Source organism: Anabrus simplex, chromosome 1, assembly GCF_040414725.1.
Source record: "Anabrus simplex isolate iqAnaSimp1 chromosome 1, ASM4041472v1, whole genome shotgun sequence".
Classification (NCBI taxonomy): domain Eukaryota; kingdom Metazoa; phylum Arthropoda; class Insecta; order Orthoptera; family Tettigoniidae; genus Anabrus; species Anabrus simplex.
The window spans coordinates 748248582-748275871 of NC_090265.1; the positions used below are offsets into that span (position 1 = coordinate 748248582).

Here is a 27290-nt window from a genome sequence, read left to right on the forward strand (position 1 = left end):
ATGACAGTTCCGTTATGCGCCAACATGAACAGACGTAAAAAGCTGCCTCCATTGACAGTTTGCAAATTTTCAAAGCCGTGTTGTTTTAAAAACATTGCTACACTCCCCATGAAATACACCAACATGAAGAAATCCTGGGTCACTACAAAACTTTTAAAGACTGGCTTTGAAGCGTGGTCACCAAAATGGGAGCAAAAGATCATAAGATCGTATTGCTCATGGACCAATGCGCAGCACGTTTGCCTATTACTTCTTATTTGACGAACGTTTCCAAGCAAATTGCATGGGCGAGCTACAGTCTCTCGATCTTGGAGCGATACGCAACTTCACCATATTTCAGAACTTGTAGTTTGAAACTGTTTTCAAAAAACTGGATTTGAAGGTAGTTGTGATGATGATGGCAATGTTCCTGACCATGACTGCGAATGGAGGAAATTGGAAGAGGCGACACCATTCGAGGATTACGTAAATATTGATGCTAACCTTGTCACGGCAGAAGATGCCCAACGGTGATGACTGTGATACAAAAAATCCACAGAATACTGTTAATGCTCTATGGACTATCAAACTTTTCTGAGGAAATGTTGGCCAAATTTGTAGCGGCTTGAGATTATAATGTTCATGGTGTGGCTGCGACCAACAAGCCGAGACAACGTAAAACCTTCCTTGAATCATTTTTTCTATCTGGGTGCATTTTTGTGTTTGTTTCATACTGCTGTGTAACTCAACCTCTTAGCGTTTTTTTCCTTTGGTTCACTGGAAATGTAAAAACAAAGATTTAATCTGAACTAGACAGCTGCAATAATGAAGTAAATACGGTACATTACATCAGTTGAACTGCCTCTCTCCATGAATTTATATGATAAAATACTTTAGCCAGTGGAGTGTTGAAGGAAGTTGTATTTTAGTTTAGACTCAGTTACGTTCTAAAGTCTGTCAAAACGGACTTGATTTGATAACGTTGTTTCTTTCTCCAGTATAATAAATACGGTTTAATTGTTGCTCTTTCAGTTCATGCCACAATTACCAATTTTAAACACTTCTAGAGGCTGAAGTGGCACTGTACACAAATCAAAACTGAATGTGTACAGTACGCTCTCTCTCTTCACTGTTTTAAGAAGTGAATTACTGAAGTTTATTTGTCTCTAACAAAATGAACAAGCAATCAGAAATTAAGTGTGTGCACATATTTGTGAAAAGGTAGTCATTTATGGAATAAAGGTGTATGATGTGCACTTAATTTGAGCACATGGGACACATGATCTACGACTACTCTAGTCAAGACTATGTTTTTTGTTTATTTCTCACTAAAAACAGAAAATACTAGTGGAGATGACAGAGGAAAGCACAACTGGAAGGGGAGTAAGGCAAGGCTGTTGTCTCTCCCCAATACTCTTTGACATGTATTTGGAGCACAAATGTATGCAAGGAGAAAGAGGAATACGGGTTGATGGTAGGAGGATAAAATGTATTAAATTTGCTGATGATGTGGTGTTATTGGCACAGAGTGAAAGAGCTATGCTTGGAATGATACAGCCTGTGAGGAATGAGAATGAATAACAAAAAGACTAAACGTATGGTGATAAGTAGAGCTCGGAGTTCATGCATTTGCATGTTTTTTAAGGGGTTAAAAATGTATGCTTATACATTTTGTGCACAAATTATGGAATTTTTAGTCATTTGAACGTGCTTTTATGGTGCATATAACTGCATATTTTCGTGATTTTGATAAAAACATATTTTAATATTTTAGCACCTATATGGCATCATCTACCCCCACATTTTGTGCTTAGCTGTCGACTGGCTGTCCACTGAGTCGTGTAACAGTGTTGTGAACTGGTTGTGACCAAACTATGTTCTGCATACAAAGTGTCCGTTAAAAAGTTCTTTAAATGCCGAAAATAAGAGCAACTTTGAGTTGTAGATGAATTAATTTACAGAAGTAGTTTTCAGGTGACTTAATATCTACAGATAAGAGGGTACTGTTCCGTTGAGCATGTGAGAAAACTATAGCCTAGGGAGTGAGAAAAGATTTCAAATAGTTCAACACATAAACACAGCAAAACATAAGGAGAATTTAACTAGCAAACTCGCAAATGAAGAGCCTGTTCAAAAACAACTATTACAGTGTTTAGTAAGTAGGATTAGTGAATTTTCTTACAATCTGTGCCAAGCATGTTTAGTTGCTGATATTCCCTTGTATAAAATCAATAACCCCACATTAAAACATTTTCTTGCCAAAAATACACTGAACAACATGTGCCTGAAGCAAGTACATTGTGTAAGACTTACGTAGGAAGTTGTTACAATAACGTATTGTCAAATTTACAAATTAAATTAGCAGATCAGTTTGTGTGGTTGTCTATTGATGAAACCACTGATTCTGAGAGCCAATTTATTGCAAATGTAACTGTGGGCGCCTTAAATACGGAACAAAAAACGATACCATATCTTCTTAATGTGTGTGAATTGCCGGCCACTAACAATGTAACTGTAACACAGTGTGTGATGGACTCACTGAAATTATTATACCCATCTGGAATCAAATACGACTGGCTACTTTTATTTGTTACCGATGCAGGTACTTGTATGGTCAAATCAGGACAAACACTGAAAGGCATTTTTCCTAACTTAATTCATATAACTTGTTTGGCACATGCTCTTAATTGCATTGCTGAGACAACACACAATTCTTTCCCATTGTAGATCGATTTGTGGCCTGTTCAAAGAAAATTTTTGTTAAAATCTCCTTCAAGAGTTAAGTTGTTTAGATCAACAGCACCCAATATCCCACTTCCTCCTGCGCCAGTGTTAACATGATAGGGAACATAGCTGGATGCAGCTTTGTATTATGCTCAGCACATAGAAGTATTCAAAGAGGTTGTTAATTCATTGGAATTGAATGAAGCTGCGTCAATACAAAAAGAACAAAATATTCTGTCAGGCATCGAGTTAGAAGAGAATCTTGTTTTTACAAATGCCTACTTTTCTTTTTTGCCAACTGCCATAACGTCACTGGAAGCTGTAGGATCTCCCTTAAAGGAATTACTTACTGTTTTTTTTGAAAAAAAAAAAAAAAAGATATCCAATCTAAATTCTGCTCCTGGCAGTACAGGACAAAAAGTGAAAGAAAAAATAAATTATGTTGCTTCAAAAAAACCTGGTTATGAACAGTTGTGCGATATTCAAGGCATTCTTGAAAGAAAACCGTCTGTCACACCAAGAGACTTGCCTCTTTCTGTGGAGCAGTTATCATTTAAATATGCCCCAATAACATCTTGAGATGTGGAAAGAGGTTTTTCACGTTACAAAAGTGTTTTGCGAGACAACAGACAATGTTTTACAGTTGAAAATTTGTGCAAAGTGATGGCTGTGAACTGCAATTCATCACTCAGCATTTACAGCGGGACCATTTCTGCTTCAACCTCCAAGGAATAAATGTAAGTTTATTATTATCAAAAGTAACATGACTTGTCTACTGCCATTTTTTCATTTTAATAGTGCATATTTATTGACATCAAGTTTTCAAGAGCATATTTGCATGCATATTTCTTAGTATTTTAGGGCATGAACTTCCGAGCCTTAGTGATAAGTGTAAAGTTGGGACAGGAAGATATAGAACAATAATGGCAGACATGAGATACATGAAACTGGTATTGCAATTGCCATGGAGGCAATTATATTTTATGAGATGCATAAAACTGGTATTGCAATTGCCACGGAGGCGAGGCTTTTTTTTTTTTTGTGGGTGCATGGACAGGCAAGTGGAGTGTGAGAAAAGAGAAAGCTTTTGGAAGAGGATGAAGCTCAGAAGACCGAGCTCGATAGCTGCAGTTGCTTAAGTGCGGCCAGTATCCAGTAATCGGGAGATAGTGGGTCCGAGCCCCACTGTCGGCAGCCCTGAAGATGGTTTTCTGTGCTTTCCCATTTTCACACCAGGCAAATGACGGGGCTGGACCTTAATTAAGACCACGGCCGCTTCCCTCCACTTCCTAGGCCTTTCCTCTCCCATCGTCGCCATAAGACATATCTGTGTCGGTGCGACGTAAAACAAAATAGCATCATCATCGAAGCTCAGAAGAGTAATCAGGAAGAGGAAATGTAATTGGTTTGGACATTGGATGTTGTTTACTGATGGATGCTATGGAAGAGTAAGAAGGGGATGCAGGAGATATCAGAGGGTTGATAATATAACTATAAGAAAACAAAAAGGGTAGCAGGTGACAGGATTGCAAGGAGAGCTGCCCTAGAGTGAGTGGTGATTGTAGTGTAAAGTTGTCACATACATTAATGAAAAACAGAAGTTAAAAAATAAAAAAGGAAGAGTACATCAAATTCTATCTCAATATTCTCCAGTTGTGTCACTTGATAACTGGAGAGAAATTTTCAATTTTTTTTTACATTGTTCATATTTTTTCCAGATGATCTGCCAATTACAATGGAGAAAAAGAAGTATTACAGCAATCTACTCAGTGCACTATTTTCATAAGTATGTTCATTTTGTTGCTTTAATTGTAAAGGTGTAATCAAGTTAAAGGAATGTTAACTTACAGAATTAATGTCAATATAAAAACATAAAGCAATTATATTTAACAGACCTACTGCTTAGTAATATCACAACAGTTATCAAAACAATGTCATTTCTTCTTTTATAATTAGTGGGAGAGAAATAAGAATGGCATAAAAAATTAACACACAACACAGAAGAAAAAATGTAGCACCGAGACTATCCTCAATAAAAAAACTCCTGTAGCAGTATCTCACAAGTCTTCATCCGAATCATCCAATGCTGCTCGACGCCGATCAAACTGGAAAGGTAAGATTTATTCTTTTCAATATCCATTAAAAATTGTACACATAAGAACTACAACAATACAACATACCGACTTGTTGGTGGTCATTACGGACAAGAGTGATAAACAATTTCAACCACTAAGAAGACAAAGAAACATACAACATGCTGCCTAAACATATAACAATTATAAATACACTATAATTCAATAGGAGAACAAACCTAAATAACTCTACTAATGAACTAAAGATGTCTTCCACAGACTTAGACTACAGACATTTTCCAAAGTAGGCATCTGAATGAACTCTGCTATTGGCTGAAACAAATTCAGCATAGTGTCGCTCTCAGAAATCAACACACACATATATTTCATTACTAACTGTGTAATAATATATTAACATATTGATGACTGAGCAGGTGAAGTTACATCTTACACTGTGGACTGAGCATTTTAGTGCGTTTTTACATTTTTATACAAAAATAACTTATAACCTTACTTACAGTCGCAAACCTATTTTGGATTCAGCCACATTTGAGCTACACATACATACCTTGTTTTTCAAAACTGGAGAACCACTACTAACTTTTATAAATAAATTAAAAACCCTTTTTTCTACTTTCAATTTTTTTTAAATTTTTACAATGCATATTCAAAACTGAAAAGTTACATAGTCTTACACACCATGATACATTTATGAAACACAACATACATACTAATCATTGAGAAATTATAAAATTACATTAATTGTGGAAATTGGCTCTAGTATGAACCATTCTTTGCAACTGGCTCAAATTAACTTTTGTAATATTGTCTAAGAAAGCCAATGCAAAATTCTGCAATGAATATAGAACAATTAGTTTGATGAGCCACATTCTGAAAGTATTCGAGAATTTATCATAAATGTGAGGAGAATATCGGAACCTCACAGTTTGGCTTCAGACATGGTTTTGGTACTAGACAGGCATTATAGAGTCTGCAGGTATTAGTCCAACGGTTCTGAGATGTCAATGTCGATGTTTTTGCTTGTTTCATCGACTATGAAAAAGCCTTTTCTTTCAAGTCTCTTCAAGGCTTTTTATAAATTAGTTTTATTTTATTCAAATGTAAATCAGGTGCCTGATTTTATTTCAAGGTTAAACCCATGGCTGATGATGACTATATGTAAGGTGAAACATGTGCCATTTTAATTAACGTGCCAATGTAATTCAAAAAGACAAGACCATGTATTGGTTAGGTGGCCAAATAAATAAAATAAGTTATTGTTATTATTTCAATCTATGAAAAAAACCTTTGATGAGTTAGTTGGAAAACTTATGTCCAATAATATCATCATCATCATCATCATTTCCCAACTCCAGTTTCCCGGGTGTGGTGTACAAGCGCTTGCCATCTCCTTCTGTCTTCATACATCTTCTGTTCCAGTACATCCTCCCATTTGTGTCCTCTCTCCTCCACATCTGATCTTACAGTCTCTATCCAACATTTTCTTGGTCTTCCCTGTGGTCTTCTTCCTACGAGATTAAGGTCAAAATATTTTCTGGCAGGTCAAGGTTTTTGCTCGTTTCATCGACTTCGAAAAAGCCTTTTCTTTCAAGTCTCTTCAAGGCTTTTTATAAATTAGTTTTATTTTATTCTCATTATGTGCCCACACCACTGAAGTCTGTTTCTTTATGACACTGGTAATAGGAACCTCAATACCAGCTACTTTTCTATTCACTTCATTTCTGATCTTGTTCTTTCTGGCAGTTTGGTTCATGGTTCTAATGGATCTCATTTCTGTTGCTTGGATTCTACTGAAGACTTTGTTTAGTACGGTACATGTTTCTAAACCGTACATGAGGATTGGTACGAAGTAAGTGTGATACATGACTGTTTTCACTTTTTGTGGTATTTTGCAGTCCCAGAGAAGATTTCTGACTTGACTGTAGAAGTTTGATACTTTCTGTGTCCTGCTGAGTATTTCCTGCCTAACAGTGTTGTCTTTCGAGATCGTGCTTCCGAGGTACTTGAAGTGGGAAGCTGATTTGATTTTTGCTCCTTCCAGAAATATATTTGAGCTTGTTCCTTCCTGTTGATGGTCATTTCCACTGTCTTTGTTTTGTCATCTTCAGTCCAAAATTTTTGAATGTGTTGTTCCATTCATTAAGTTTCTTCTGAACTTCAGCTTCTGTCTCTCCCCATAAAAGCACATCATCAGCAAATACCAGGGCATTTGGTTCACTGTCCATTTTCTTGATAGACTTGATCACCTTGTCCATTACTACTACGAACAGGAGTGGTAAGAGAGCACTTCCTTGTTGGACACCTCTGTTTGTTTCAAACCATTTTGATCGTCCATTGCCTCTCTGGACACAGCTGTAGCACTTATGGTATAGCATCTGGACTTTGTCAATTAAGAACTTTGGCACCTTTAGGTCTTCCAGACATTCCCATATCTTGTTTTGAGGAACACTATCATATGTATTTTCAATGTCCACAAATGCAATCACAAAATTTCTTTCATATTCCCAGTACTTTTCTGTCAGCATTTTTACTGGAAAGATAATATCCACAGTACTTCGACCTCCCGAACCCGTGTTGTTCTTTCTCCAGCAAAGGTTCCACTATCTTCCTAAGTCTCATTTCTATGATCTTTTCCAGCAACTTCAGTGAGTGTGACAACAGTGTGATGCTTCTGTAATTTCCACATTTCCGTCAGTTGCCCTTTTTGAACATTTATATTGGTATTACCCCACAGTCAGCAGCTCTGAAGTTTTTTTGTGATTCCCTCATTTTCACTTCAGCCTAATGCTGTGGCTGTACCTTTATTAAGGCAACAACTGCTTATTTTCATTTAAGTCCTAGCCCTCTTTTCTATCCCATTCTTGCCTTACAACCTATCTTCACGCGATTTAAGCCAGTATATATATATATATAAATCTGGTAATGTTGTTTGACTCATTAGTGCTCCTGTACATTTCCTGGGTTTCCCTAATGTCGTAAGCTTGAGATACACTAACTTGCAAGCTGAACATATGCTACTGCTTATTGAAGAAAGAAGACAACATCCAAGCAAAAAGAAGGACGCCGGGCTGAGTGGCTCAGACGGTCGAGGCACTGGCCTTCTGACCTCAACTTGGCAGGTTCGATGGTGGCTTGGTCCACTGGTACTTCAAAGTGCTCAAATACATCAGCCTTATGTCAATACATTTACCGGCACATAAAAGAACTCCTACAGGACAAAATTCCAGCACCTCGGCGCCTCCGAAAACCCAAAAGCACTTAGTGGGATGCAAAGCTATTAGCATTATTCTTAAAAGGAAGGACTGGTATGTGCTATGTGGTAAGTCCTTGAACTTATGGAAATTGCAATAAATTATCTCTCTCTCTCTCTCTCTCTCTCTCAACCCCTCCCTTTAAGAATACAGTTATAGTAATGTGTACATCAGAATAAAGGCAGGAAATGTTTAAAATTAATTTAAGCAAGTGAAGGAGAGAATGTATGACTAGCTCAGGTTGGTGGGTTCGAGCCCGGCGGTATTTGAAGGTGCTCAAATACGCCAGTCTCATGTCTAGATTTACCGGTACATAAAAGACCTCTTGCGGGACAAAATTCTGGTACCTCGGTGTATATGAAATCCACAGAAGTAGTTAGTAGAACTAATACCATTATTATTCTCAATTCCGCAGTGATCTTGAAGGCTGACCTAATTTCCATTCATGTAGCTTGGCACATTACTGCTCCTGTATGTTTCTTGGATAAGCTTGAAGATATAACCAGACTGCAAGCTGAAAATATGCACAATAATCTCTCTCCTTTGCTGGTTATTGAAGAGAGAAGAAAATGTTCGCACAAAAGAAAGCAAAGACATTAAGTAATTTCTGGAACTTTAAAAAATCACACTGCAAAAACTTATTAAATAAACTGCATCATTCACGATGCCTCTCTTTTCCAAGAATATGGCTATAGTACTGTGTATATCAAAATAAAGACAGAAATATGTAACATTAGAGCGAGAAAGTGTATTTATTTCCTAAATTCCTCATTGAGCATGGAAACCAATTTAATTATGAATATCTTGATTTATTTCATCTTAACTGTTATCATTTACTAGGGTAAGGGAACATTCATTATTGTTCATTATCGATGCTTACATTGAGGTTAGTTTGTTATGGTTATGTCTGATGATTTTAAATGTAACTAGTCAGGTTGTCAGTAGTGATCAGCCAATACAAAAAAGAGAATCGGGCGGCAATATTTACTTTCTAGTGTATGGCCTTACGTGGCGATTACTGCAGCTAAGGTCTCAAGGTATGCTATACTACCAAAATAACGTTCACTTACGAGACGTTACAAAACATACCTTACCTTACCTATGGCGCGACGGCCCGTTTTCGGGCCATGGCCTCCCCAGTTGCTCTCCGCCAAACTTGTCGATCTCGCGCAGCAACTCTCCAATCCCAGATCTTGAGGATGTGTGCTGCATCCTGATGTACACCATCTTCCCATCTGTTACATGGCCTTCCTACAGGCCTACCTCCTCCAAAGTCTCCTAAGAATACCTTCTTTCATCCTAATTAGATGACCTGCCCATTTAAGTCTCTTAATTTGAATGGCATGCGACAGGTGTCCCTACCCATACAGGGAATATAATTCATTGTTATATCTAATTCTCCATTCCCCTTGTACACATATGAGTCCACAAATTCCTCAGGATTTTCCTTTCGAAGGAATCTACCTTCTCCATGGCTTTCTTTGGGAGGGTCCACGTATCACTTCCAATACCACTATAATGCGAATGAGGGTTTTGTATAGCCTAACTTTTAGGCTCTGGTTTATATCTCTACTTCTGAAAAGATGCAGTACTGCAAAGTATGCTCTATTGGCAGCTTGAATTCTTGCCTGTATTTCTACCATTTCCTCATTCTTGTTGGTTAGATGTACACCAAGATATTTAAACTCATCCAGCACCTCCACTTTGGATCCTTCAGGGACAAGTTAGTCATTTATATACTTTCTTCTCCGAGCCTGCACCATTACCTTCGTCTTTTGTTCATTGATCTTTAGTCCAATCTCTTTGCCTTCTCTACTCAGGTCTTCAATAATAATAATGTTATTTGCTTTACGTCCCACTAACTACTTTTTAAGGTCTTCGGAGACGCCGGGGTGCCGGAATTTAGCCCCGCAGGAGTTCTTTTACGTGCCAGTAAATCTACCGACACGGGGCTGTCATATTTGAGCACCTTCAAATACCACCGGACTGAGCCAGGATCGAACCTGCCAAGTTCTCAGGTCTTCAAAAGCTTCTTTAACTGTCCTTGTTATTCTTCCCATCAAATTAATGTCATCAGCATACCCAACTAGTTGAGCTGTTTTGTATTTTAAAAAAAAGGGCTCCACTAGTGTCCATCCTTAACTTTCTAAACACTGATTCTAGTGCCTGGTTAAATAGAATTGGTGCCAAACCATCTCCTTGCTTCAATCCCTGATTCGCTTTGAATAAGCAACTTACTTCAGTCTAAATTTTCACTCCCACCAAAGTATTTCTCATAGTTAGTTCCACCAGTCGCATCAGCTTTTCTGGTACAGTATCTTGAACTCTCTTAATATCTTCATTAATTTATCCCTATCAATAAGGTCGTATGCTTGTTGAAAGTCGATAAACATCTGTACCACATCTATGCCCCGTTCTCAACACTTGTTTCACAATAAATGTCTGATCAATAGTGGATCTTCCCTTCCGGAACCCTGCCTGGTATTCTAGAATTTCTTCTGCCAGGGGTTCTAGTCTCTTCTTCAGAATGGAGGTGGACAGTTTATATACTGTACACAGCAGTGTGATCCCTCTATAATTGCTACATATCAACTTATCCCCTTTCTTGTATATTGGGCATATGATGCCTTTGCACCAGTCTTCAGGCATTTCTTCTGTATTCCACACACTCACAATTAGTTCATATATAGCTTCTTGTAGTATGGTTCCTCCATATTTGCACAACTCTGTAGGGATTCCATCGATACCAGGTGCTTTATTGTATTTCAGTTGCTGTTTGGCTTCTATCACTTCTTGCAATAGATGGTGCTGAGACTTCCAATTCATTTGTCTCATTGTTATTCCTTGGGGTAGTTGGTGTTTTCCCTTCCATTTCTACTGGGTTCAGGAGATGTTGAAAATATTCCTTTCCATCTAACTTGGACCTATGGGAGTAACGGAGTCCCACTCCCATTTGACAGGCGAGGGACTCCTTGGAAACAACTTGGCGAACGAAATGGAATTCGATGGGGAGCTATAAATATTAATGGGGCTTATGGAAGAAAGAAAGTAGAACTGGCTGAGTCAGCAAAGAGGATGCATCTGGATGTGCTAGGAGTAAGTGATATTCGGGTAAGGGGAGATAACGAGGAAGAGATAAGAGATTACAAAGTATACTTGACGAGTGTTAGAAAGGGAAGGGCAGAGTCTGGGGTAGGGCTCTTTATCAGGAATACAATTGCACGCAACATAGTTTCTGTTAGGCACGTAAATGAGCGAATGATGTGGGTAGATTTGTCAGTTGGAGGAATTAGGACGAGAATTGTCTCCGTGTATACACCATGTGAGGGTGCAGATGAGGATGAAGTTGACAAGTTTTATGAAACATTGAGTGACATCGTGGTCAAGGTCAACAGCAAGGATAGAATAGTGCTAATGGGCGATTTCAATGCGAGAGATGGGAATAGAACTGAAGGATACGACAGGGTGATTGGTAAACGTGGGGAAGATATGGAAGCTAATGCGAATGGGAAGTGTTTGCTGGACTTCTGTGCTAGTATGGGTTTAGCTGTTACGAATACATTCTTCAAGCATAAGGCTATTCACTGCTACACATGGGAGGCTAGGGGTACCAGATCCATAATAGACTACAGTATATCTTAACTGACTTCAAATTCAGGAAATCTGCTAGGAATGTACAAGTTTTTCGGGGATTTTTTGATGATACAGATGGTATTTGATCTGTAGTGAGGTAAGTATCTCTATTTCACAGAGAAAGTGAAATCTGTCTGCAAACGAATAAGGGCAGAAAATCTCTAGGACGAGGAAATTAGACAGAAGTAAATGGATATGATTAGTGAGAAGTTTCGAACTGTGGACAGTAAGGAGGCTAAGGATATAGAAAGAGAATGGGTGGTATACAGGGATGCTGTAGTAGAAACAGCAAGGGAATGCCTAGGAACGACTGTGTGTAAAGACAGGAAAAGGCGAACATCTTGGTGGAATGAAGAAGTGAGAGCAGCTTGTAAACGTAAAAAGAAGGCTTATCAGAAATGGCTCCAAACAAGGGCCGAGGCAGACAGGGATTTGTACGTAGATGAAAGAAACCGAACGAAACAAATAGTTGTTGAATCCAAAAAGAAGTCGTGGGAAGATTTTGGTAATAACCTGGAAAGGCTAGGTCAAGCAGCAGGGAAACCTTTCTGGACAGTAATAAAGAATCTTAGGGAGGGAGGGAAAAAGGAAATGAACAGTGTTTCGAGTAATTCAGGTGAACTCATAATAGACAGATAATAGATAGAGGTGGAGGGAATATTTTGAACATCTTCTCAATGTAAAAGGAAATCATCCTGGTGGTGTTGCGAACAGCCAAGCTCATGGAGAGGAGGAAAATGATGTTGGTGAAATTATGCTTGAAGAAGTAGAAAGGATGGTAAATAAACTCCATTATCATAAACCAGCAGGAATAGATGAAATCAGAGCTGAAATGGTGAAGTATAATGGGAAGGCAGGGATGAAATGGCTTCATAGAGTAGTAAGATTAGCATGGAGTGTTGGTAAAGTACCTTCAGATTGGACAAAAGCAGTAATTGCACCTATCTATAAGCAAGGGAACAGGAAGGATTGCAACAACCATCGAGGTATCTCACTGATTAGTATACCAGGCAAAGTATTCAGTGGCATCTTGGAAGGGAGGGTGTGATCAGTCGTTGAGAGGAAGTTGGATGAAAACCAGTGTGGTTTCAGACCACAGAGAGGCTGTCAGGATCAGATTTTCAGTATGTGCCAGGTAATTGAAAAATGCTACGAGAGGAATAGGCAGTTGTGTTTATGTTTCATAGATCTAGAGAAAGCTTATGACAGGGTACTGAGGGAAAAGATGTTCGCCATACTGGGGGACTATGAAATTAAAGCTAGATTATTAAAATCTATCAAAGGCATTTATGTTGACAATTGGGCTTCAGTGAGAATTGATGGTAGAATGAGTTCTTGGTTCAGGGTACTTACAGGGGTTAGACAAGGCTGTAATCTTTCACCTTTGCTGTTCGTAGTTTACATGGATCATCTGCTGAAAGGTATAAAATGGCAGCGAGGGATTCAGTTAGGTGGAAATATAGTAAGCAGTCTGGCCTGTGCTGACGACTTGGTCTTAATGGCAGATTGTGCCGACAGCCTGCAGTCAAATTTCTTGGAACTTGAAAATAGGTGCAATGAGCATGGTATGAAAATTAGCCTCTCGAAGACTAACTTGATGTCAGTAGGTAAGAAATTCAACAGAATTGACTGTCAAATTGGTGATACAAAGCCAGAACAGGTCGATAATTTAAAGTATTTAGGTTATGTGTTCTCCCAGGATGGTAATATAGTAAGTGAGATTGAATCAAGGTGTTGTAAAGCTAATGCAGTGAGCTCGCAGTTGCGATCAACAGTATTCTGTAAGAAGGAAGTCAGCTCCCGGACGAAACTATCTTTACATTGGTCTGTTTTCAGACCAACTTTGCTTTACAGGAGCGAAAGTTGGGTGGACTCAGGATATCCTATTCATAAGTTAGAAGTAACAGACATGAAAGTAGCAAGAATGATTGCTGGTACAAACATGTGGGAACAATGGCAGGAGGGTACTCGGAATGAGGAGATAAAGGCTAATTTAGGAATGAACTCTATGGATGAAGCTGTACGCATAAACCGGCTTCAGTGGTGGAGTTATGTGAGGCGAGTGAAGGAAATGGAGAATAATGGACTCTGTTATAGAGGGTAAGAGAGGTAGAGGTAGACCAAGACGACGATGGTTGGACTCAGTTTCTAACGATTTAAAGATAAGAGGTATATAACTAAATGAGGCCACAGCATGTATGTATGTATGTATGTATGTATGTATGTATGTATGTATGTATGTATGTATGTATGTATCTTGGATCCCTTCTTTAACTCCCAAAAGCTGCCCATCTCTGTCCTTACACATGTTTGTTCTTGCCTTGAATCTTTCTTTCACTTCCTTAACTTCTCTGTAAGCCATGTAGTTATTATCTTCTTTAAATTCTCTACTATTCCAGCCATTTTCTCATTTAATTTTCTTCTCTTCTTTCTTCATCTTACATTCCTTACTTCTTTATTCTGGTTTTCAACCTCTTGTTTCTTCACCCTTGTTGGTCTCTCTAGGTATGCTTTATAAGCCTTATCTCTTTCTTCTATAGTTTTTTGGCATTCCTCATCAAACCATTCCTTTGTGTTCCTTTTGGGTGCAATGTCTAGTGTGTCCTTTGCCACGGCCTTAACGTTTTCCTTCGGAGCAATCCATTTGGTTTCGACCGTTGTTGTTTGGTCCTTATTATATTTCTCTAGCAGAACTTCTGCCATTCTTTCCCTGTATCTTTGTGATACTTCCTTATTCTTCAGTTCCCTAGTACAGTGCACTCCCAATAATTCGCAGTAATTAATGCACGCACTTCCGCTAATTATCGAAAACCAGTCATTTTTAAGCCTAGTAAAAAAACCACAGGTTAAAATAATGAATTGTATTTTATGAACAAACAGAAAATAATTATAACACTTTACATTGTACTGTAAGACACACTAGAGAAAAATGACAAAATGCCATGTGATTATGCCAACATTCGTATCTAACGAAAAAAATCGTTCATCACTTTTTGTTTCTTAGACGATAGTTCATTTTTCTAATTTTGGATCGTACATTTCTCAAGAAAACAATATCTGAAAATGAAAATTCATATCTATTTTCTATATAAGAGATTAGTGTGTCTATAGACAAACTAGCTTGGCTTTGGGAAACTTTCGGAGTTTCCGTTGTATCACTTCTGCACTCAATATCATCTGAATCTCCGTCTTCCTCACCAACCGCCAAATTCCGTACAATATCCTCCTCACTTTCATGTCTGAAACCATAATCGTCCTTATCGATGTCTAACCACTCAACAATGTCACTTTCTTCTGCATCTTGGCATTTATCCAGGGTTTTCAGTAATGATATCATTGTAGCGAGACTACGTTGCCCGTTCAAAATATCATCACTGAAGCCGGCAAATGCTTGCTTTTCACCTAGAACAATTTTCCATGATGATGCAAGCTTAGTAGAGGTCGTTTTGTCCCATGACTTACTGACTGCATGAAGAGCATCCAACAAACTGAAGTCCTTCCAAAATGTTGGAATATCGATGCCTTCCTCAACCAATTGCTGTAACAGAGATGACCTGTAGTTCTTTAAAGAAGCAGTAACGCCTTGGTCCATAGGTTGGAGAATAGAAGTTATATCAGGGGGAAGGTATTTCACGTAAATATCACCTTCTTTAAGTTCACTTTCGTGTGGATGAGAAGGCGCATTGTCAATCAAGAGCACTGCTTTGACTGGCAGTGACTGCTTAATTAGGTAGGCCGTCACTTGTTTCACAAAACTGTGAAACCAGTCCTTAAACATCTGTGAACATTCTCACGTTTAAAACAACGGGGTTTTCTGGATTTCCCTATCGCTAATATGGCTAGCACATGCCATAATGTTTATTGTTTCCTTGGATGTTTTACGGCCTTCGGCTTGCTGTTCTTGTTGCATCATCAATGTTTGGGACGGTAAACATTTTCAATACAACCCTGTTTTGTCTGCATTGTAAAGTTGTCTAAGGTCAAGCTGTTCTTTTTCAATGAATGATTGAAATTCCTGTGCAAACTTTTCAGCAGCACCCACGTCTGCGCTGAGACGCTCTCCGTGAATAGCAATTTCTCATATTCCGTAGAGTTTCTTAAACCGTGTAAGCCAGCCAGAAGATGCTTTAAAATCGCCTTCTAAGCCATGAGCATAGTGAAAATGTTTTGCTTGCTCAGCACACATTGGGCCAGACACAGGAATACCTTCCGCTCGTTTTTGATTAAACCACTGTATCATGGCTTCGTCTAGATTTGCATAGTCCGATGTTCTCATTGATTTCCGGGACGATGAACGATCACAATTAGCAGAAAATTTGATGAGGGTCTCCCTTTGCTTCTTCATGTCTCTCACTGTTGTTTCACCCACACCAAACTCGCAGGCTAACTTTGATGACGCCTCGCTTTTCTCCAGTCTTTCTATAATTTTCAGTTTTTCACCGATGGTTAACCTTTTATATTTCATTTTTCGTCCACTCGTATTGAAAACTCTTACTACTGACTTATTTGAAACTTTGAAAAGACTTCCGCACTCCATTCACACTTCTCAAGTACATTAGCCTACAATACACTCGCTGCCGGCGCACCTACCCTTCACTTGGCTTACAGTTCAGCGACCTTGGGCTGCGGGGAAAGGGAGGGTAAGTTCCGAGTGCATTCTTCTTTCATTGTCTCTGCTTCCAAAATTACGGTAATCTGTGCTGTGCCACACTAAGCAACATGCTCAAACGTTTCCAAGTTTACAGCATTCTGGCAGCAGTGTGCATATAGGCCTACTGCTTTATCATAGAGAAATGAAGTCCAGTCTCCTCAAATATCAATGATTTTGTCTCCACGCATCGCATTAAAATTCTTTTAAACTAGGCAGAGATAATTTTACTCAGCGTGATGATTAGTGGGTGTAAGAATTAATACTTTAAAATATAACTCTCCGAGATCCGCAATTAATTAATTAATTAACTGCAAAGCGAATTAACTGCACGCGAATTATCGGGAGTGCATTTTATTGTACTTTTCTATCCTACTCTCTCCTTTCATGCTTTCATAATGTGGCAACTTAAGACTGCCTTAACTAGAAAGTAGTCGGAGCCACAACTTGTTCCTCTGAATGATCTGACATCCATGATATTGGATGCCCATCTTTTCTCCATCACTACAGGGTCTATTTGATTACAGGCCTTTCCATCCGGCGACATCCATGTTTGCTTGTGTACCTCTTTATGAGGGAAACAAGTTGACATCACTTTCATGTTTCTGCTGGTAGCAAGGTCAATCTCTGTCCATTGTCATTCGTATTGCTGCGGAAACTATGGTTCCCTATTATTCCTTTATATATCTCCTCCTTCCCAATTTGTGCATTTAGGTCTCCTTAGCATCGTTTGATGGGACTGAATCTAGCACTTGTTCCAGTTCAGCATAGAACTGATCCTATCTATCTGTTCCTTGTCTTCCATTGGTGCATATACATTTACGACTGTTAAATTATAGAATCACATTTTAACATGCAGTGTTGCTAATCTTTCATTTACTGCCACAATATGTAGTACATCACCTTTGGCTTGTGTTCGAACTATAAATGCTACTCCTCCTCCTTGTGCATTCCTTGGCTTCCCACTACTAAATATTGTGTGGGTTTTGGTGTCCCAGATCTCATCTCTTCCTGACCATCTTGTTTCTTGGATGGCTGCTATGTCCATTTTGTTGACTTGCTCTTGGCAAGGTACATCTAATTTGTATTTCATAAATTGTGTAACTGGATTGGTGGATAGATGAATTTTGTTCGGAATTTACCTCGTAATGTTTAGTTTGGAAAATAATATCTTGAATCAAGAGATCACCATTGATTTTTCTGGAAACCCGCAACCTTCGTATCTCTATGGCCCTGGTAGGTTTGCCCAGACCCGCTCTACGTTTCCTTTACTATTGTTGTCACGTTGCCCAACCTGATATGTGTATTTGTGTGTACTGACACTGTTCATCTGTTGTTTACTGTATGTTTAGGGTTTAAAAGTGCCGTGCAATTTAACCTCTTGTCCTCTTTTCTCATCTGTGTATCGTGTAACCACTCAATACCAGTTACAAAAACAACCCACTGCACTGGCTTTCCAGGCCTTAGCCACGTCCTTCCTCTAGGTCTATGGCACAGGAACAATATTGTTCGAAAAGCAAAGAAAATACAGGCCAATAAGTCACATCCAATTCGCTAAGACATCCATAAAATTGCTTCAACCTGACTGAAATCTAGACACCCTCCCCTGCTGCTGGCTCAAAAATTGCTGGTGATCGATCTGTGACCCTATGCACTGGGCATGGAAGAAGTGGCTCTGCGATGTAATTGTGTTAAAGAATTCCAGACAATTCCAGATGCCCACATAAAGCCTTCTGACAGCTGCAACAACTTGTTCATTGTTAATTTATGTATTTTGCACCACTCCTATGTTTTACTGTATTAGGCCTGTCTTGATATTTACTTTGTGTTTTATCTTGACTTTTTATATTTACTTTGTTTTATAAATTATTTATTATTGTTCATAATGTTACTCAATTTTGGGCGTGGCTTAATAAATAAAATAGCTCATAATAGGCGACACATTGCTTCCAACTTTTTATTATTTCACAGTTGGTAATGAACAACATCTGTGTTGAGAGCTGTGTTCTGGCAGAACAAAGAGGAAAGAAGTACAAGAACAACTTGATGCACAGAAAAAGAAATTTGAAAAGTATGGTATGATTCTTTTTTTTTGCTATTGGCTTTACGTCGCACTGACACAGATAGGTCTTATGGCGACGATGTGACAGGAAAGGGCTAGGAGTTGGAAGGAAGCGACCGTGGCCTTAATTAGGGTACAGTCCCAGCATCTGCCTGATGTGAAATTGGGAAACCATGGAAAACCATCTTCAGGACTGCCAACAGTGGGATTCGAACCCACTATCTCCAGATGCAAGCTCACAGCTGCACGCCCCTAACCGCACGGCCAACTCACCCAGTAGGTATGAAAATCAGTGCAGAGAAAAGCAAGACCATGGTGATATCAAGAGGAGAAAGATAAGGAACATGTATTGCAAAGATTTGTTGTTGTCAAAAACCTTGAAATTGTTGAAAGTTTCAAATATCTGCAGGATACAGGGCAATGCATTCTACCAGAGTGTAAGAAACTCTGTCTAGAAGTACCAAGGAAGTGTAAAGACCTAATGTACAAAATGTATTATGCACCCATATTGACCTATGCAGCTGAGATCTGGACAATGGCAAGTAGAATTCAAGCCAGAAAAATGAAATACCTGAGAAGTATGATAGGAAAGACAGATTGAGAAACGAAGATATGAAATGAGGTCAGAATGAAAAACCTCAATGAGAGAAGTGAGAGGAGTAAACTAAGATGGTGTGGACAAAACAGATGATGGAAATGAAGATTGGAAGAAAGAGTGCAACAGAACAAGGCAGATCAATTCAATAAAGAGGAGTGCAAGAGGAAGAAACCAGAAGGAACCTGGACTGGGAAAAAATGATGGAAGAAGATCACAGAAAGAGATGAAAGTGGAGAAGCAGACCTGGCAGGAGCTGGATGACGATGTACTGTACATACACTTTCAGAATTCAGTCTGCAGGCTACGAACTGCCACCACAGTCCTCTATTTATAACTAGCTATGTGGGCTCATCTAGTTGAATCATTAGAAACCGAGTCGAACCATCGTCGTCTTGGTTACCCTCCATGGCTAAGTACATGACCAAAGAAGGTTTATGCATTAAGCTTCATCAACAGAGTTCATTTCTAACTTCACCTTTATCTCCTCATTCCACGTACCCTCGATGTCTGTTACTCCTGAGTCCAGCCAGCTTTTGCTCCTGTTGGTCGAAAAATAGAGTGGTGCAAAGACAGTTTTTATTTTTTATTATTATTTTTTTTGCTATTTGCTTCACGTCGCACTGACACAGATAGGTCTTATGGTGACGATGGGATAGGAAAGGTCTAGGAATGGGAAGGAAGCGGCTGTGGCCTTAATTAAGGTACAGCCCCAGCATTTGCCTGGTGTGAAAATGGGAAACCATAGGAAACCATTTTCAGGGCCGCCGACAGTGGGGTTCGAGCCCACTATATCCTGATTACTAGATACTGGCTGCACTTAAGCGACTGCAGCTATCGAGCTCAGTAAAGACAGTTTTGTCCTTACAGAATACTGCATTAGCTTTATGCTATCATTCTGGGGGACACACATCCTAAATACCGAGCGAGTGGTCGCGTGGTTTGGGTCGCATAGCTGTCAGATAGTGGGTTCAAACCCCACTATCGGCAGCCCTGAATGTGGTTTTCCATGGTTTCCCTTTTTTCACACCAGGCAAATGCTGGGGCTTTACCATCATATAGACCATGACAATTTTCTTCCTGCTCTAAACCCTTTCCCTGTCCTGTTGTCGCTATAAGACCTATCTGTATGGGTGTGACATAAAGCAAAAAACTTTAAATTATCTACCTGTTCCAGTTTTATGTTGCCAACCTGTCATTCAATTCTCTTAGGTTTCTTACTTACCGACATCATTTTAGTCTTGGAAAGGCTAATGTCATACTCACAGCACCTATTTCCAAGTTCCACAATACAAAGTGCCCGAATTAATTTAATAACTTGAGAAGTATTGGAGATATTAACTTGCGATCTGTTTCTACAAGTAGGGTAACTCAAAATGTTTGTTTACATACCTAATGAACCTCGATATGCGCACCATTAGTGGCACGAGACATCTAATCGGTATTCCACTTCTCTCCCAGTGTTCTGCAGCATTGTAGGCGTATTTGCGATAGCTGCACAAATGCAATGACGCAGATCTGGTAGATCACAAACTGGTGTCTGGTACACTTGATTCTTGAAAAGAAAAAAAAAAGAAAAAAAAAAACCCCACAGGAAAAAATCAAGTGGCGTAATGTCGGAGCTTCTAGGGGGCCAAGCATTGATGGACTACTTCTCCTAATCCAGCAATCTTAGAACTCATGATTCAAGAAATCCCTCACAACTTCCGCATAATGGCATGGTGCACCTTCTTGCTGAAAGATCACATCACGAGGAAGTTGTGGCACAACATACTGCTCCAACATGTCTAGTTAACGTGTTGCATTAACTGTCCATTCGGAATTGCTAGGCGGGCAATAATTCCATTGTGGAGATTTATCTCCCGTATGCAGTTATCAGACTATGCCTCTTATAAGGGCTCCTGATAAGTTCATTTGCATACACCCCAGCGTCAGTGGGTAGGGTCTGACACATCCCACTCTGACGAGTCTAGTGTGAGACCTAAGACGAAACGCTGGTTAATAGAGCAAACGCCTGAAAAGCCTTACATCTGATCTGTTTTTGATCTAAGTGGTATGTTCCGAGCTGTCAGTGGAGAGATGGCGTGGAATGACATTAGTAGAAGAATAAGTTTGAGTGGCGTCTTTAAAAGTAGGAAATATCACAATATGAAGATAAAGTTGGAATTCAAGAGGACAAATTGGGGCAAATATTCATTTATAGGAAGGGGAGTTAGGGATTGGAATAACTTACCAAGGGAGATGTTCAATAAATTTCCAATTTCTTTGAAATTTCTTTGAAAAGGCTAGGAAAACAACAGATAGGGAATCTGACACCTGGGCGACTGCCTTAAATGCAGATCAGTATTGATTGAATGATTGATAACTGTCTACTTGCTTGTCTAATTGACTTACGAGACCTCCACTTGAAGGACTCGTGGATTAAATCAACAGTAGCCTCTGAAACTGCGTGCTTGGTGTGGCGGCCCGACATCGACAGCAAGGTCCAAGATTTTCGAAGGCGCCTGTCCCATTTCATGATTGTTATGTAAGTGGGAACATCATCGGTTGGTAACAGTCCATACTCACGCCAAAATCTACGTTGCAGTAGTGTAACGGATTTTATTTTCACAAGCTGTGGAGTCCACATGGTTAATGGCGCGCTTCTTGTGAACAATGCAGTTACGCACATGCACATGTGGCACCACCCCCACCGCAAGCGAATACAGAAAACATTTTTGAGTTACCCTAGTTGTAGAAACAAACCGCCAATAAATATCTCCATTATTTCTCAAGTTATTAAATTTTATTTTATTATATCTTTAACCCGGACACCCCGTATTAGACTACAGGCATTCGGCACAATCTGCCATGAAGACCAACTCGTCAGCATAGGCCAAACTACTCACTCCATTTCCACCTAACTGAATGCCTCCCTGCTATTTTATGACTTTCATGTAAACAAGAAGTACTAAGTTGGAATATTACCCAGCCTTGTCTAACCCCACGGGTGGCCCAGACTGATTGCACAGTAGATGTTAGTTTTCCCTCGTTCTGCTGGTGATGTCATCATAGCAGCACTGTGACTGTGCAGTATGCAACCATGCATGTTGTTTACCTCTGTCTGTCTTATAAAAAAGCGATTTCCACGTAATATCTGTATGTAATTTCTTTTCTAATATCGCAATTGGTTTGAATAGTGGTGTAGTGTGTGTATCATAGTTCATTTCTGTGAGATCTGTAATAAGTTGCTACGCTTCATGCAGCGAGGTGAACTTATTTTCTTTTCGTTAGTTGCATGAACATTATAACAGTAGCTGGAGCGAAATTTCTGTGCATTCATAGTATCATTATAGTGTATATATTTGCATGTTTTTTGCGATACTTTGAGTGTGAATAAAACTTCATAAATGTGTTATAGCAGATGGAGCCGCCCTGTGGTGTAGAGGTAGTGTGCCTGCCTCTTACCCGAAAGCCCCGGGTTTGATTCCTGGCCAGGTCAGGGATTTTTACCTTGACCTGAGGGCTGGTTCGAGGTCCACTCAGCCTATGTGATTAGAATTGAGAAGTTATCTGACGGTAAGATAGCAGACCCGATCTAGAAAGCCAAGAATAACAGCCGAGAGGATGGGTTGTGCTGACCACATGGCATCTCGTACGGGACGAGCAGCGGTCACTTGGTAGGCCAAGGACCTTTAAGGGCTGTAGTGCCATGGGGTTTGGTTTGGTTATAGCAGATGAAAATGAGATTAGTTACTTGTAAGATGAAAACTGATAGAAATAAGTGACAACAATGCCTGGATGTACAGTGACAGTAACTAAATGACATCTGACATCACAGGTAGAACTGTGTTCATATTAAATGCTTTTATTGTTCTTTCTTATTCTGTAATTTAAAAAAGTAGAAACATCTATTCATGGTTTCGAATATGAACTTGCTTCTGCTGCTGTTGTAATATGTGTTGGCTGTCTATCATACAGCAGAAAGACGAAGGGAAGAGATATCATGTATAATTCATTTCCTAAGAAGGGATTTCGGTACCTTGCCGGCTACATGCCTACTGTGGAAGAAATTATGATAGGTCAATGGGGAGTCCCACCGGGGAAATTATTTCCATTTCTTCTGGTACAACCCTTGTAGGATGGATAGAAGTGTTATCTCGGGCAGGTCTACTCATTCCATTGGAAGAATGGCTAAACCAAATAAAGGAATTTGAATTAATTTTCACGGACACTCAAGGATGTCCTGAACTGTCACGCATACCGGTACCTAATATATCATACGCAAACTATGTCAAATAATTATCAGTAAATTCCCTGCTGTGCCACCAGAAATGGTAAAAAAAAGTATGTTAGAATGAGAACATTCATACGCATATGACAAATGAAGATTTGGGCAAGGACTGAAAAATCCACTGCATTTCATCGGCGAAAGGCACGACAGTGGTCTTCGTTGTCAAAAGCAACCACTTCATGACATCTGACATCACAGATAGAACCGTTTTGTTTTTGTTTTTTTTTGCTATTTGTTTTACATCGCACCAACACAGATAGATCTTATGGCAACGATAGGACAGGAAAGGCCTAGGAACGGGAAGGAAGCGACTGTGGCCTTAATTAAGGTACAGCCTCAGCATTTGCCTGGTGTGAAAATGGGAAACCACGGAAAACCATTTTCAGGGCTGCCGACAATGGGGTTCAAACCCATTATCTCGTGGATGCTGGGTAGAACTGTGTTTTTATTAAATGCTTTTATTGTTCTTTCTTATTCTGTAATTTTGAAAAGTAGAAACATCTATGCATGGTTTCAAATATGAACTTGCTTCTGCTGCTGTTATATGTGTTGGCTTTAAACTCGATACCTGCCGAAATGTGTCAGTATATCATAGGTTAACATGCAGTAGTTCTATTTCCGAAACTTTTACTGTCAACATTTAATATTACAAACATATCATATCTCTAAATATTTGTGTTTACAGACTTCTTTAAACTATAGAGGAACTTGGAAATATTAATAAATTTCACGCGTTGGTCAGTGTACCGTCAGGTATTCACATATTACATTTACGCCTTATTCGTAATATAAATACAGTAATGAAAACTAACTATGCTGTACCATCTTTCCATCTTATAGCAGTAGTAATCTTTATCTCTGATTGCTGTGACTTCTGAGAAACTGGAATGTTTGATGTTGTTATGACACGAGTTTCCTACTGATTTGCATGTTGTGCGCTCAGGGCTCAGCTGCTTTGCTCCTACAGTGACGTCATTTCATTAACCAATAGCAGCTCGTCTTGCGTTGGGCCCAACCTTTAGTAGTGTTTAAGAACCTTGGTCTAACCTATGTAAGCACCTTGAACCAAGAACTCATTCTACGATCAATTCCCACTGCAGCCATATTGTCAACATAAATTCTCTGATCGCTTTTAATAATCTACCCTAATAATACAATAATCATTCAGGAAAGAAAAAAGTATAGAAGTAGACGCAAGTGATATGGAGCCAGGTGAAGACAACAAAGTTTCGCGAGCTTTCTCGAAGGTATAATAGAAAAGAAGTACTAATGTATCTTGTAATGAAAACATACAGATGCCGTTCGATTTCACAGATAATGATTCCTTTTCAAGAGGAATGTATGAATAGTAATGTAAAGTAGCAGAAAGTGAAGAAGACTGGAATAAAATGTTCAGCAAAACGGATGGGAACTCTGCACTGCTTTACTTCTAAATTGACATTTTGGTGGTTATGCGCTGAAACATAGACATCCAATCAATCCCAAGCTGTCATTCATATTGATTTATATTGGCAGAGCACGATCTCGAAACCTAGCTGCCAACTCTAATATTTACATTCACCACGTGGTTCACCTATCTCGCTCAGTGTGCATGGTACTCGGAACAGTTCATGACCTTTGCATTTTTCTCCAGTAATTAGTGTTAGCATAAGTTAGTACAATACAGGTTTCATTGTTTTGTGTATAAAAATAGCTGGTAGTGTATTTACAGTAGTCTCAAGACAAGAGGCAAGAAATTGAGAGGAGTGGGAAGCCAGGCTCGTGAAATTGTGTTCAACATGCGCGAGTACTTTAGCACCACAAAGTAAGTAAATACACAGTAGTGGCAATTGGAAAGGAGAAATACCATGCTGAGGAACAATCTCCTGGATCCTCTAAGTCTGAAATGCCGAGTAAGAAAAGGAATCGGGCCAAACCAATGATGAACTTGGACAGAAAGATCACCCTTCTCTTGTGAAACTTTGGGTGAACGTAAACTATTTAAGGGAATGCTGTGGTACAGGAACTGGGATTCCGCTGCAAGAAATTAAACGGCCAACAAATATTAATGGAGAAATGTGATAATGTGATGTGGCGCTGCTGTTTTTTAACCCTTAAATGTAAGATTTTTTAATTTTCACGTTTAAAAATTATTTTTGGACTTTCCAGGCTTTTAGAAAGGGAAAAAATATTGAAAGTATATGATGTCAGTAAGTTTTCAAATAAAGCAGCATACAGTATATGCTACATCATTCAAACTAGTTACTACATAAAATATATGCAAATGGTCAACACATATGGAACATGAGGTGTGCAGATCAATTTGTTAATCTATGTTCCATATATGCTACATCAAGCAGGGACGTTATGAATGAAAATTTTAATTGCATTGTGTGGCTGAATCAATGCTAACCATATCGTAGGAAAAGGCTGAACAGATGATTTTGTGGAAGGTACAATGGCAGTGCCCATCGGAAAGTGGGGAAGGGGGGGAAAAATTATTGTGCTACATCCCAGTACCGCAAATGGATTTGTACCTAACCGTTTATATGTATTGAGGTCTAAGAAGACCATGAGGAGATGAAAAGTGTTCATTTTTCAGAACTGGTTTGAATGCACATTACTGAATAACCTGCCTGAGAACTGTATGATGATAATGGACAACGCCCCTCACCATTCTGTAATTCAGGACAAAGCTCCGATAATGGCAGCAAAGATATCAATTCTTGCTGAGTGGTTAAGGAGACACAACATTGCTATGCGGGATGACACGAAGAAAGGTGAACTGTTGCGGCTTGTGAAAGAAAACATGCCACAATTTCCAGTATATGCTGTGGACGAAATTGCAAGACAAACTTATTCAACTTCCACCTTAACATTGCCATTTCAAAGCAATTGAGAAAATATGCGCTGAGATTAAGGGTACTGTTGCAACAAAAAATAAGCCGTTTACTGTTCCCCAGATGGTAAACCTGTTAGCCACAGCTTTGGCGAATGTCAGTTGTGTGCAGTACACAAAGAGTAATATGTGAGGTGTGGAAAAATGAAGACGTAGTCGACAGCTGCGTAAAAATTTTTTTTTTTTTTTTTTGCTAGTTGCTTTACGTCGCACCGACACAGATAGGTCTTACGGCGACGATAGGACAGAAAATGGTTAGGAGTGGGAAGGAAGCGGCCGTGGCCTTAATTAAGGTACAGCCCCAGCATTTGCCTGGTGTGAAAATGGGAAACCACGGAAAACCATTTTCAGGGCTGCCGATAGTGGGGTTCGAACCTACTATCTCCCGAATACTGGATACTAGCCGCAATTAAGCGACTGCAGCTATCGAGCTCGCTCGTAAAAAATTTAACAATATCTCTGGGAGCTGGTGACAGTGATTCATTGTCGGAGGGTTCCAGTGACTCTTGAGATTAGTGGAGTGTTCCCTTTGTAGGTCATAACCTCCTTCCTGTGCTAGCCATTAGCAGTAAGTGATGTCTTATTTCCTCATTCTCTTTTATTCTTAATAATGTATTCTCCTTTTAGTGTCGGATGTTGTAAGTGCAGTTTTCGCGAATTTGTTTTCAATCCAGATACATTATCTTTTCTGAGTACGGTATTACATTTTACAAGGGCTGTTTACAGCGGTTGTGTTGCATCAGCTTTTCTCGCGGCATTAGCACGCTGACAACAGACGAAGGCGATGCTCATGTGTTTTGCGAAACATCAACTTATAAGTAAAGTAGTGCAGAGTATAGTTACACAGAATCTCCGTGAAAATGCCCTAAAAGTCTTACAAAGTTATGATGAAGAAATTCTTTACAACATTTATGAATTTAAGGCTTCAGGAAAAAAAGACCAAAATCGTTGCTCAAATTCTTAAAAAGGCCCTTTCTTGCCTTTCTTGTTAGTAACCAAATTAATACAGATAAAAGAGTACATAAGGAATTTTGCGAAGCACGAGACAAAGGATCTGTTATACATTACTTGCACTTACAAACCTGTGCAAACAAACTGAAAATAATAATTTAACGCCTTCACATCATTTGATGAGCTGGGGTCGCACGCGGTGT

General features: G+C 39.3%; 1 protein-coding gene across 1 annotated transcript in view; it reads right to left on the reverse strand.

Moving 5' to 3' along the window:
• Positions 1-4490: 4490 nt before the first annotated feature.
• The window catches only part of PDCD-5 (programmed cell death 5), a 123370-nt gene continuing 100570 nt past the window's right edge, over positions 4491-27290 (reverse strand). Inside the window, exon 5 of the mRNA XM_068225205.1 lies at positions 4491-4808. Coding sequence (XP_068081306.1) covers positions 4761-4808 — 48 coding nt within the window. The 3' untranslated portion in view covers positions 4491-4760. The remainder of the gene's footprint in view (positions 4809-27290) is intronic.